Source organism: Alexandromys fortis, unplaced genomic scaffold (genome assembly GCF_014885135.2).
Source record: "Alexandromys fortis isolate MF-2015 unplaced genomic scaffold, M_Fortis_MF-2015_v1.1 scaffold_115, whole genome shotgun sequence".
NCBI lineage: Eukaryota > Metazoa > Chordata > Mammalia > Rodentia > Cricetidae > Alexandromys > Alexandromys fortis.
The window spans coordinates 328,674-342,757 of NW_026067989.1; the positions used below are offsets into that span (position 1 = coordinate 328,674).

At 40.2% G+C, this 14,084-nt stretch overlaps 1 protein-coding gene across 5 annotated transcripts in view; it reads right to left on the reverse strand.

Moving 5' to 3' along the window:
• Positions 1–14,084, reverse strand: part of Kif16b (kinesin family member 16B) — a 252,088-nt gene that overhangs the window by 127,903 nt on the left and 110,101 nt on the right. For all 5 annotated transcript variants that reach the window (XM_050159551.1, XM_050159548.1, XM_050159549.1 and 2 more), the window contains exons 13-15: positions 8,036–8,155; positions 7,149–7,200; positions 5,529–5,666 (exon numbers count right to left, since the gene is read on the reverse strand). In XM_050159551.1, coding sequence (XP_050015508.1) covers positions 5,529–5,666; positions 7,149–7,200; positions 8,036–8,155 — 310 coding nt within the window. The remainder of the gene's footprint in view (positions 1–5,528; positions 5,667–7,148; positions 7,201–8,035; positions 8,156–14,084) is intronic.

The following is a 14,084-nucleotide window of genomic DNA, read 5'->3' on the forward strand; positions in this document are numbered from 1 at the left end:
ATGGCTGAGCCCTTTGAGCTAACAATAATAAACATATTTAAATAAGTATTTCAACTTTAAAACAAAAAGAAAATTAAAAATGCAGAAAGAGATAAAACATAAAAAGTAGAACCAAATGTTGTGACCCAAAATCACAACAATCAGATAAACAAAAGCTTTGGAGGATGAGCTCTATAGCAGGAAGTGGTCATTGAGAAAAACTCAACTAGATAGCAAATCAGAGCATCAAAAGAACAGGAGACAGCAACTAAAATATCTAATGTTTATATGATTAGAGACCCAGAATGAAAGAGAAGTGTATACAGTAAAGGAAAATGTTTTTAAACAAATTATGGTGGTAAACTTCCCAACTCTAAAGACAGACAGACACCCACAGATTCAGAGGCTCAGTAAATTCCAAACTGGTAAACTTAAAGACACCCATGGCAACACCCACTGTAAAGCCATCTAAGGCAATGTGAAGCCTAAGTTGTTGAAGAGATCAGAGAGACTAAAATAGGTATGAAGGATGAAAAAGAAAAGAAAGGGGTAGAGATAGGCAAATAGTTATTTTTCTGCTCATGTCAAGGGTGTCGAGAATCTGACTTCAGTGTGACTAGCTTTAGTCAGCTGCTCTCACGCAGAAGCATGCATCAGAATTACTTCTGGACATGAAAACCCACTGGGGATTTTAGATCTAGATCTTTTGCAGAATAGGGCTTAGGAATCTGTATATCTAATAAGCTCCAGGGTAGTGCTGATGTCACTGACCTGGGACATACTTGGAGAACCATTCTCTTTTTAATAATAGTTCAGGTTTTAAAATTCAAAAAGAAAAACCTCAGTTTTCAGGTCTCTAACTTGAGGGAGGCATCTGACGGGTGCTCAGGTCAGTATAGTGGAGCCCACAAGGAACACGCTCTTCTCTCCCAGCTCTCTGAAGCATATACATTCTTGGCCTTAGCTGGATACCGTGGTTTAACCCTCAAAGATCTATTTTCTTTTCCAGTTCCACTATAATTCTTTTTAATTTGTCACTGAGCAACTCACAGCAGCCTTCCAGCAGATGAAAATTTTATCAAAGGCTCCTCTGCTGCACTCTGCAGACAATCACCTGTTCCCTCTTTCAGGGTATTTGAGTAAAAGCAAATATGTTTTGGCACTCAAGCATATCACATTCAAATGTACCTAACTGTGAATTTCCAAGATGCAGTTTCTGTAGCACTTTTAAAATGAGAGGTGAATGTTCAATGAATCTGGCAGGCCAGCAAGAAGACCAAAGGTATCCACTGATATGAATGTAAAAATTATTTACATTTAACAGTGACTAGCTTTAAAAATATATATTACATCAAAAACCAATTCAAATAAGAAAGCCTAGTTCCTGGAAATTCCAAGAGAAGGCTGAAGTATTTGCTGAATTACTACACACTTGATTATTGTGCCATTTTTTCTTAAATATATGGTGGTTAAGTTTGGGAGAACTTAAGAGCTTAGACTCCCAAGAAGAGCTGTGGTCTCTGGATATAAATAAGACATTGTGGTCAAGAATTTGCCTTCTTCTTTCTATGGATTCATTTATGGAGCTATAATAGAATCACAAGTGGTAGGGGATCTGAGCTTTAGACACACACTAAGAGATGGGTATATTTAGACCTGAAGATGAAGGAAAAGGTGTCTAATGTCAAATATTAGACAATACACAAGGAATATTCCATCCCATTCATGCTTACAAGTCCAGCAAATACTCTTCATTTTACTGACAATGCCAATGGATGAAAACCTTTCCTTTTCTTTAGTGTGTGTGTGGGGGGGAGGGGGGACTATGCTATTTGAAAGAAGGCAGTTCATTGACACAAGTTAAAAATGAAGAACAACATTAAAAAAAAACTTGTCCTAATGATGGCAACCTTCTAAATTTAGACAAATCTATTTTTTGGAATTCACAGTGTGTTAAGTGGTTTATTTAGATAAGGAAGATGTAATTACTACTTGTGCTTTTTTTTTTAATGACACAGCCTAGTACATTTCCAAATGAAAGTAATTTACCAATGAAGAGGCAGCTGACTATGGAATATCAGCAAGAAGGTGGAAGCTGGTGATGAAAGGTGAGGGTGCCGTGAGTGACATAAGGTGAAGCTGAGATGTAGTCAGCTAAGGGTGATGTGTAAGACATGGATATGATGTGGGTTGGTATTCGGGTGATGTGTAAGACATGGATATGAAGTGGGTTGGTATTCGGGTGATGTGTAAGACATGGATATGAGGTGGGTTGGTATTCGGGTGATGTGTAAGACATGGATATGATGTGGGTTGGTATTCAGGTGATGTGTAAGACGTGGATATGATGTGGGTTGATATTCATTTGGGCTCCTATCCTATATTCCTGCTGTTCGGAAAGCAGGGAACTGTTACAAAACTGTTCCTTCTGTGTGTCTTTCATGAACCCAACCAGCAGTTTACTGAAGAGGCCAATTCTGAGGACCCAGAAAGGATGACAGGCCAGTAGCCACTACAGTAAGCCAGAGACTGGAGTTAGTTAGAACAACAGGTGTGGGAAACCAAAGAGGCCCGGACTTCACGATCCTTGGGGCTATAAATAGAACCTGTGCCTGGCTTGGAAAGCCAAAAAGATTTAACAACAGATACAAATCAAGGATTCAGAGGGTAAAAGTATGAATAATAATAGTGAGAGATAATGAATAGTCTGCTATCATTTTATCAGTGTTCTGTACTAATACAGTAGCTGTCCAGCTACCCCAAGATCCAGCTCCAAGAGGCTTGGCAGCCAAAAGTTAATTCAAAACATCTGACTTTGCAAAAATCACCTAAGCAGGACTGTGCAGAAGTACTCTACAGAACTGACTTTAAAAAGCTGCTTCATGGGCAAAAGCCAAGAAGGGTTTGAAGTATAAAAATACTGTTTTACTTAATCCTGCTTCATTTATTGTATTTTTAATGAAGTCCATTTTTTTTTATATTTTACTATAGGTTTTAAAAAACTAAATGCTTATTGAAGTCTATGATCCTTGTCTATAAATGCTAAAGTTGCCTCCTTCCTTGCTGGCAGGGAAGATGATCTGGAGGAGGATGGGTCAGTCCCATTTACCGCTTTTATTTTCACCACATATAGTCAAAAACCTCCAGTTTATCATATCACTCTGCAACTTAAAAACATGTTTCAGTTTTCATTTTAAAAATCGACAAACACTAAGCAAGCCAAAGTAGATAATTTTATTCCTCAGTTTACGATGGACAGGATATATATTAATGAAAGAAAGTCTAAGTTAAAAAAAGAAAAAAAAGTTGTCATCTCATTACTCTCATGCAATGCCTTGATTTGATGCCATCTAGCATTCCCCAGCTCGGAGGCTTGTTAGTGGCATTTATACTCTGTACAATGCTCTTTCATCTTAAACATGGTGGAAGCAGTTCAGCAGCTCAGCATAATGCTGGAGGAACTCAAGCCCACTGGATCTGAACATCACCACGGAACCACGACAATAAAAGAATTAAGAGCATCCCACAGGAAAAGACAAGTGTTGCCATTAGCCTTCAACGTCAATTAGTTCTATGACTCTTAGCCAAAGTCACATCTGAGATAGACTAAAAGGTCAGAAGCTTGCTTCCTAACCTGAATCACTACCCAAAGTAGACATATTTTAAAATGAGCTACCTAGTTGAGTAGAAGAACAAAATAAAATAAGGTATAATGTAAAATAAAGTTACTTCATGTAGACATTTATCAACAAGCTTTAATCTAGAGGAGAATTAGACACATAGTTACAGTTATCTGAAAAATTTCTGCAAACTCAGCAAACTCGTGATCCTGCTTCCTTCCTGGGGAGTACAGGAGAAAAAAACCACTCAAGGTTAAATGTTAAAGAAGGTCTACACAGAGCCCACACTGGAGAGCACCCTTTAAAGAATTGAAAAGTTCTAGGAATGGACAAGGTGAATCTAGAATATCTTGCCTCAGAAGGTATGCGAGAGCTCACAAATCAATGAGGTCAAGCCAAAACACGCAGACGCCACCTTGAAGAAACCCACACTGGCCAAATCTGAGACAATTTGAACATTGGAAATAAATAAAGGGAAAGCAGAGGAAATACTAAATACAGTGACTAACTATGCAACCCTGCTACTAAAAATTCAATTGACAAATGCAGAAGAAATGATAAGAAAATCTTTTTAGCAACCAACAGAATAATAATAATTCAGCAAAATTTTAAAGACAGTTTCTGAAACAGTAAGTCAACATGTGACAAGGGAAAGAATACTGATAACCAAAGTGCCTTCCCAAAGCATTATCTAAAGCCAAAGTCAAAGGAAGAAACTACACAGGGAAAAAGCTTAGCCAGCTGCATGTTTACCAAGGACCCAAAGGGAGTGCCATCAGCAGTGGATGATGGGAGAGGAGGAAAATGCAGCATTGTCAGAAATGCATTATATTGGAGATGTAAGTCACTCAGTGTCACAGCCCTTGCCTAGTCTGTACAAGTCTGGCCCAGCACTTCCTGCAAACAAACAAAAATCTAACTACGAACGGCACCAGAGAAATCCTACAGAGGGAATGCCTACAATGCCTCTGACACACTCTGTTCAATGTCATAAAGTCCAAGAAAGACCAAGGACCTGCTCTGGAATGAAGAAACTAGAGATGTGGCCAACACGACCATGCACAAAGCTGGATCCACGAGAAGCAGACGGCCAAACCTAAATGAACCAAATCTGAGGATTACCATTAGTTTCCTAGCTGTATGGCTGCACTGGAGATGTATGGAGGATCTCACTGGTGGAGGAAATATACGCAAAGGTACTCAAAGACTGGAATCCGTCATAAGCGGAACCCCATCCTTCCCCTAGAGGACATGTAATCCCCACAGCTTGGAACAGTTGGAACCTTTAGGATGAGGAGTCTCCTTGAAGGTCTTCAGAGAGGTATGGTGTGCCTCCCTCCTCTCTGTTTTCAGGTCATGAGATTTAATTCACCACAGGCTCAAATCCAAAGGACTAACACTGACTGGAACGACCTTTTGTCTTTATAATCTTATCAATTTAGCTACAGAGAAAAAGAGCAGACTAATTAACATATACTGGCTACTTTCACATGGCTCTGTGATTTGAAAGTTCTGCATCTATTCTTTTTTTTAGAATACTGAAGTTGTTTCCAACAGAAAAGACATCATACCCATCCTGTGTATATAATTGTAACCACTCATAAGAAGGACATAAACACTGAAAGAAAAAGTCTTAAAGGAAATCATTGTTATTAAATTTTCTTGTAATAGGTACTTTTTCACTTAAAGTCATCTAATAGCTAATTCTCACAACCACAAATATTCATAAATATGCCATGTTTAATTTAACAAGAAAGTGGGTGTTATGAAGCAGCCCCCCAGCAAGACAAGGAGAAAACACAAGGAGGCAAATAGTCTTAAATAGTCTTTAACCTCTGTGTCCCTTAATCAGCAAGATGCATATGCTCCCCCAAGGCAAGCTTGCTTTCTCAACAGATACAGAGAACTCTGAAAAGCAAAACCAGATACCTTGATTTAGCTGTGTAGCATCCACAATCTGAACACCATTCACGGAGCACTGGGACCCGCTCAGGGGTATCAGAGTCACCGTTCCCCCAACATTCTCAAAGACACAGTGCTCACTCTCCAAGTCAAGACCATGAAGGACTAGGAGAGAAAAACAAAGAAGAAAGTTGGTCCCCACTCGGGTGTCTGCTATAATGACTCCCAATTATTTATCTCTTTTCCATTTTGAACACCTGTTACTTTCCACAAAAGCACTGTGGACAATTACATTGAGTGAGTCTGCAATGTCAAGGGGCAGAGACAGAGGCATCCACGATGATCGCCTCAGAGAGTCTGGCCACCCCCCACCCTGTGACAGTGAGCTCTGGCATGGCAGCTTATTCTTCCTAACAAGAATACAAATTGAGTAGCTGTTTAACTGAGAATCTCTGTTCAATGTAGACAAACTCCCTCCAGCCACAGGGATACATAAGAACGAAAGCCTCTGTGGGTCTACGAGCCATGAGCACCTCTGAACTTTCAGGCAATGCCTCCCAAAAGTACAGAGTAGAGAGAGGCATGACACAGCATGGACCTCAGGAGGTCTTAGGTCTTCCAGAGGCTTCTCTGAGATGCCCAGTGCCACAGCCTGTGCTGATTCTGAGACCTCTGAGAGCAGCCAGTTGCTGACAGTTATCTGGTTATCTATGGACATCCTGGCAATGGCAGATACGAGCACCTCTCAATGTCTCAGGAGTAGCTCCCACTTTCTCTGCAGAACTGCACCACTGAATGTCTCCGCTCAGAGAACACTGTCCTTATTAACTGTCATCGTTTATGGCTGATCCCAAGACCAAATGCATGATTCAAACAAGGGATCTGATGTAAAAGCAGACTCAACAGTTCTTGAGTCTGGGGCTTGTGGAGTGGTTTTCCAGCTCTCCCACTTCTAGTAAATACTGAGTGTATAGAGAAACATGTAACAAGTGGCCCATTAGCATCTACTTGATAGAAAAACAAGTTCCTTACCAGCAACTCTAAATGTGTCTGGAAATGGATGTAATTTCCCCCCAATCACCATTGTGCCCCTCTACACATACACACTGACTACTACCACATTCTCCACTATAGAGTGCCAAAGGGATTCTCAGAACACTGTGCAGGCTGTCATCTTCCCAGGTAGAAAAGCTGGCTGTCTGTATGCCTTATGAAGACTATAGGACACCAGAAAGTCATGCTTTCTGATGTGGGCCTGGTCTCATATTTGGCCATCATCTCTGTAGAGAACTGTCTATATCCTGCCTTTTAAGAGGCCTGGGAGCCTTTATCCATGTCTGCTGGCTTATTTTCATAAATCACGTGACAAGTACAGAGTGGCAGGTGTACTGTGGCTTAAATAACTATACTAGTAGGATAGAGAATGCACATGGGGTGGCAGAAAGAAGTCATACTGCTAGTGTGTTCACTGAATTAACTGTGCTTGTTATTTAATTGAGCTGTGGTCAAAATTGTAGGTATACATATACCAAGCAATATGCTTCAACATTTTCTCTTACAACTACTTCAATGTCAATTAAGAAAATGAAGGTTGTTTATTAAATATGTTTCTTTAAAACCACTGACAGATCATTGATAGAGTCTCACCAATATCTTGCTCTGTTGAAGCATCTTCTCGGCCAACGTAAGTCTGCCCTTCCTGAGAAGAAAATTCAATAATATTCATGAGTGAATGCAGAGCAACAGCCTGCTTCTCCACTTCTCATTCCATCTTGATGCATTTCACCTGCCAGGCGACAGACGGAGAAGGGTCTGGGGCATGCAAGGGCCTCAGTGAGCTCAGTGGACCGAACACTGCAGTGACACCCTGTGTGATCTGCTAAGTACCAGCACCACTGCAGAGGCCAACTGCTCAAGAAGGCCAAGGCTTAGCCTCAATTTTAAGGATGTTTCAGATCCTTTCTACAAAGTTCCTCTGTCAGTGGACAAGGGTTGCTTTGTGTCCAAAGACACATGATAGGAGAGGCCACAAAACTCAAGAGAGAACAACCTCATTTTGAGTCAAAGATGACAGAGAATATATTAAAATCAAGGTCACAGAGGCACTCCTTGAGAACTCACAAGGAACTCTGCTCTCTAGAACAGTGGGAACTGCTCAGAACCAAGCTTGACCATCTATAATTACCAGGAGGAACAAGCAACTGTGCACAAAACAAATCCTAGATCTGTATCCTTACTCCTTCCTCAGTTTTTTCTACCTTATTCCTCCCTCCATCTACTTTTTTCCCTGATTCCAGAAGAGAAGCCAAAACGGATGACTCATCATTTAACTTCAGAACTCCATAAACATAGGAACTTCAAATACCACTGAATCCCAACGAACTGTAGAAAATCCCCAAAGGCTCAAGGATTTGTTGTATATTCTTTAATTTAATAGTTGTATTCATGGCCATAAAGTATTATAATAAACCTTGCTAGAGTCTAAAGGGAAATCTGGAAACAAAATTAGAATGTTCCACTTAAGCAGTTTCTACCTTCAAGTGATACAAGATGATCCCAGTACTCAGAAGGTCATCATCAATGCCAATCAAGTGAGGCAGCTCGGAGTCCAGAACCACACCAATCCCCTCTTTCCTGAGGGCTAGAGTCTGCTCCTGAAATTAGGAGAAAACAGAGAAGGAAAAAGGTTACTTTAGGGAAAGACAACTTCATATTAGCTGTTTTTTAGATATTTGAAATAAGTCATATTTTATTTCTTATAATAAAAAAGCAGAAAGAAAAATGGACTTTAAATTTCATGTGGAAAACCTGGCAGGCAGTAGGCAAAGTGAACTTGGAGCATATAAAATGTTCAACACAAAATGAATTAAACTCTTAGCTTGATATATATAACCTTTTCAAAGTCAATCTCAAGGCCCATCTCCCTTAGCAAAGACTTTACAATCATCCTCCATAATATAATCTTTTTTCCGTCTTCAAATCCTGCACTTTAATAGCTAGAAGTCTCTTTAATTGCCAGTTCTTCTCTCTGGTCATCAAATTGTATTGAGCATGCTGTCAAGACAACAGCTCCAAGACTGAGCAGAGCATCTCTACACCAGAGAGAACCCCCAGACTCCCCATCATCTTCTCAGGGATGCAGACCACTCCCACCTACACACAGCTGTAACAGTTCTTCCCACTCCATTTATGGGATGGTTTTAATGAGAAATGTTCCTCCATAGTCTTAGGTATTTAAACATTTGGTCCCCAGCTAGTGGCACTGTTTTAGAAGGTTTAGGTAGTATAACTTTACTAGAGGAAGTAAATCACTGAGACCAGGATTTAAGATTAAAAACTTCCTACCATTTCTCATTTGCTCTGTCTTCTTCATGCTTGCCATGGAAGGTGTGAGATCCCAGTTTCCTGCTGCCATGGCTGCCCTGTACTGTCATATGTCCCCATTATGATGGACTCTTATCGCTCTGAACTATAAGTCAAAGTAAGTTTTTTTTTCCTCTGCAAGCTGTCCTGATCATGTTTCTATCACAGCAACAGAAAAGTAACTGACACAAACCACAATGCCCATCACCTTCCTCGGCCCAGCTTATCCTTCTAGACTCCACCATGTGCTTTGTGTCCCCTGAGAGAAGCATCGCATAATCCAAATTTCCCTGTTCCTCCCTGCTACTTTTTTGACATTATGCCATGGAGGCTGCCAATCTTGGGAGTCTACTCATACTGGATCATGGACCTTATCCTAACTCTTGACTTACCAGCCATCCACTTGCTGAGGACCCTTAAATTAAAATTGACAGGATGTACCTCTCCCTTAAGTTCCATATTTGCATACACACACACACACATTCCTGCATAACTCAGTATCTATATATAAATACCAGATTGGTAGCTCAAACCTAACATATTAGTGAACAAATAAATAACCAGAAACAAAACCCCTCAGGCTTTCAGACTATCCACCTCATCTCAGCAAATACCAATCTCCATTTCAGTTATTCAGACAGAGAAACTGTAGCAATACTTCACTCCTTTCTTTCTCTAAATTCTACTCTTTTTGTTTGTGCTTTTGAGACAAGGTTTCTCTGTGTAACAGTTCAAGCTGTCCAGGAACTAGCTCTTATAAAGCAGGCTGGCCTCTATTTTCTAATGCTCATAATACTCTCCATCTCCCCAAGGCAGTGGCAACCAAAACCGCCTCTGGATAATGTCATGTGTCCCCAGTGTACACAAAGAGCCTTGGTTGAAGCATTCTCTTCCACAGGTACATATCAGGCCTCATCACTTCATTCATGACTCAGTTCAAAGTCCCTCACTCCATCCTACTACTAGACTGCTCTGTTGCAGGAGCTCCTTCCACTCCTTTAGCCAACAGCCTTTAAGATACCAGCCCACTTTGGGCTTCGTCTCTTTTAAAAAAGCAGTGGTAGCCATGTGCTCTCTCTTTCTTGCTTCGGGCTCCACTTCGAGCTACTAGACTCCTTTCCTGGTCATGCAGAGGGCTGTTGTCTAGGACGGTAATCTGTAAGTTTTTTCCTTTTATTAATCATAATTTCAAACTGGTGTGGGATTGTTTTGTGATTTATGCATTCATTGCTCCATGCTTACTTGTTCCCCTTTTTAGAAGCTCTACAACTCTTGTTGCCAAGGGAATGCTAAGTGGGGAGATGTAGGACGTGTGTCATATATGGACCTAGAGCAGTCCCCCAGAGAAGAAACCAGCGGGCTCATGTCTTCACTCCACACCGAACTGGTCCAAAACTAAATTCAAGGCTCTGGAGAAGTTCAAGGTGGGAAGTTAAAAGATTCTAAAAAATTTAGGGTGAAATTTCAGATGAAATGGAGCAGTGCTAATTCTGAACTAAATAAAACCTAAGTGTGTGACAATGTTGATGAATTGGGTAGCGGATTCTAGCTACTGACCAGGTGTTTCAGGAGAAGCTATTCCTAGTGAACATCTCTCCCACTCTTACCTACCAAAGACATATTTCTCTATTTCATAGTAGATACTTAAGTATCTTTTATTTTGGGGAGGAATCTATGCAAGGTACCATTTAATCAGGCAAACAACATACCACCTACAATTCTCTAAGCAAGAGATTCTGAACCTCTCAAGCTAGTATCAAAGCAAAACTCAAATCTTGACCTTAAAGGAGCTAGTGATAATTTCAGGGATGGGGCACCAAGAGTGGGAAACCCTTTGGAACTTGCTTCTCTGGAAATTTTAAGTTTCAAATGCACACATGGAAACCTGAAACCACACAAGAGGGTGATAGAATGAAGGGACCCAGGTATATTTTTTTAAAAGGCACATAAAAACCACCACTTGGAAGAAAGCAATTTAATTTAACAACCATTAAATAGATATGCAGAGAAATGACCAGTGCATAAGTTAGATTCTAGAAAGGGAAATGAAGCATATCATTGTTCTTCAATTATTTCTCCTATCAACCACGCTCTCATTCCATGGCTGGGAACCTCAGGCTTTGAGATCAAGAGATTCAGTAACCTTGATTTATGATGTCATGGCCCTTGTGAACCATGGCTGAAATGAGGGCTCTAAATAGAATGGGCCCTACTTCTACTTCTCGTTGGGATCCATGCCTCTCCTCCTGATGATGGAATTCCAATAGAAATGAGATGCATGCGATATCATGTGTGTGTCTGTCTGTCTGTGTGTATGCAGAATTTAATAACACAGTTCCACCTATAAAACAGTGTCCCACTGGAAGGTCTAGTCTCTGAACCAGGTGATGATACTTTATAAAGGTTAAAGGCTCCATGGTCATGACCTGTTTGCACCATAGACATGAAAAGAAAAGTGACTCTTCTCCTAAGTCCAGAGCCATTGTGTTTTGTGTTTTCTTTCTACAAAAATTATGGGCGAGAACCCCCACCACCAGAAAAAGGAAAAAAGGAAGTAAGGAAGGAAGAAAGGAGGGAGGGAGGGAATATTTTTAATCATAACACTTCTGACTTAAACCAGAAAAATCATTTTGGATTACATCCAAGTTCACTCTAATATTCTTTACCAAAAAACAAAAAATGAAAAGTGCTTTTTTTTTTCTTCCTTGAAGTAAGTTTTAAAGACTCTGGAAAGCATTGGAAATTCACATCTTTGGAGCTATTAGGTCAAAATCACTACTTGTCCCCACTCACCCCAACATACACGCATGCATGCGCATGTGCACACACATACACGCACACATGCACGCACTTGTACATATGTGGCATGGGGCAAAACCTGCACCCAGAAAAGTTTCCTAGGCTGGAGAGTGGGCAGATGAAGTTTAGATTAATGCTGCCCTAAAGCTCCATGACATTCAAGCTGCATTCGACTACATGATAATATAAAAGTGTCACCTCATAAAACTGAAAACGAGGGTTTAAATCATTGCTCAAGTGAAAAAGTAATTTCAGACAAAAATATCTATCACATATAAAATATTTATTGAGTGGCATCTACTGTTATACATAATTTATGAAACACCTCTTGGATAAGACAGAATGCTTAACATAGAGGTACTGGCTCCCCTCCCATAACTCCTGGCACAATGGGCCTCAAAGAAAGAAGTGAAATATGTAGAGCTGCAAAAAACAAAGTTTTAAGCCAACCGAATGCCTTTGCATGAAAAGGGAACCTAAGAGTGATTAGAAGTGTCAGAATAGCATCAAGTCATCTTAAACAATGTTTCTCTCACAGCTGAAAAAAAAAAAAGCTCACTGTGTTTTGCCTCAACCTCCAGACACCTAGTCACGTAAAACATTTCTGAATGTGAAATGTGTGTTTGAACAGAAGACAGAGCACCTCAGTCACATTCTGAGGACCTTGGGGTGACAGAGAAGGTTACAAGCAAGGATTCCTGAATTCAGAGAAGATCCTATAAAGGGTACTATTTGCTATGGAGGAGGAGCTTGTAGTCACCACACAATATTACAGCTTTTTAAATCATGACTCTATCCTTACTTTCTCACACTGAGTCAAGTAAATCTCAACTAATTTCTTGAATAAATGAGTAAGTTAAGACCAATAGAAAAGCGTCCTGAACCAGGAGTGTAACTCAATGGCAGAGCAGGAGCTTAGCTTGCATGAGGTCTTGGCTCACATTGAGTCTGCTAAGAGGCGATAGTGTGCCAGGCTCATCTTAAATCACTCACTGGGTGCTTGCTATTTGGTAGTAGACATAGTGATTTTTAAAGTGGGTTTTTCCCCAAAGAGTTAACAATTAATAAATGTCAGAATTTTTGTAGAAATTTAGTCTTACATATTTTACCAACTAGTAACATGGTATAGCTCTGACTCACAGAAAGTGTAGCTAACTTCCTTTATGTACACTGTAAAAATTTGTCACTCATATTCGTTTAATAGAATGCTGATTGGCCAATAACAAAGCAGGAAGTATAGATGGGGCAGCCAGACTAAGAGAATTCTGGGAAGAGGAAAGGAAAAGAGTCAGTCACCAGCCAGATGATGAGGAAGCACGATTAGAACGCTGCACTGTACCAAGCCAAGTGACTAAACATAGAACAATTATGGGTTAATTTAAATGGTAAGAGCCAGTTAATAGTAATCCTGAATTAACAAGCCAAAATAGTTTATAATTAATATAAGCCTCTGCTCTTTCTTTGGGATCAAACAGCTGCTGAACTGCGTAGGACAGAAACTTCCATCTACAAGTCCCTGTTCACTATGTCCATGTTTTCTCCAGACATGTTTTGGTTAGAGAAGATTATTTTCTGTTCGGAATTGTGATGGAATTGTGTTCCTCCCATCCTGACAAATGAATGACGTTAGTGATCCCAATTTGTGGCAACAGGTAGACTGCATTTCCTTTCCTACGAAACACTGAAGAGAGGACCACTGTCTCTGGAAACAGAACATCCTTGGTCAAAGTATTGAGTCAATTGAACTTTTAGTGCATAGCAGATAAGTTTTTTTTTTTTTTTAGCTCATATCTCATTATCCATGAAGTTCAATGGTATGATTAGGGCAGATCTCAGCCATGAACAGTCTTTCCATTTCCCTGGAACACAATGCATTATACCAATCTGCACACTCAGCTTTTCCATTTTATGAAAATTGCCCTGTCTTCCTTTCCATTCTCAGTTGCATCTGCTGGCTGTCTACTCCAGGAACAGTGATTACCCCAACACTGCACTGTCTCAGTCCCTCCCTTCTAGCTTCCAGCCATATCAACATCCAGATCACTTCAGCTGCGCGCACTCACGTTAGCCAGCATTCACTCCAGTAACTTGATTTTCAATGCCATCTATTATTTTCTTTGAGGTTTCTAATTTTATTTATTAGTTCTGCAATAATGTCGTCTTAGACCTCAAGATCATTCTTTAGTCTACAATCTCTCTTTTCCATCTCCTCTGTTTTTTATTATCATTTCGCTTTGTTTATTGAGTTCCTGCTTCTCATTAGCCTGTTTTATGGAATGAAAGGACTGTAAGGCTCCCCCTTCTTGCCCTGACATATGTTTTCATCTAGATTAGGACTGTTTTGTCCTTAGGCGGTTTATGATTCATATTCATTCTCTTCCACCCCTCCTTTTACATAAGGGTCCTACTTTTCTTCACTAG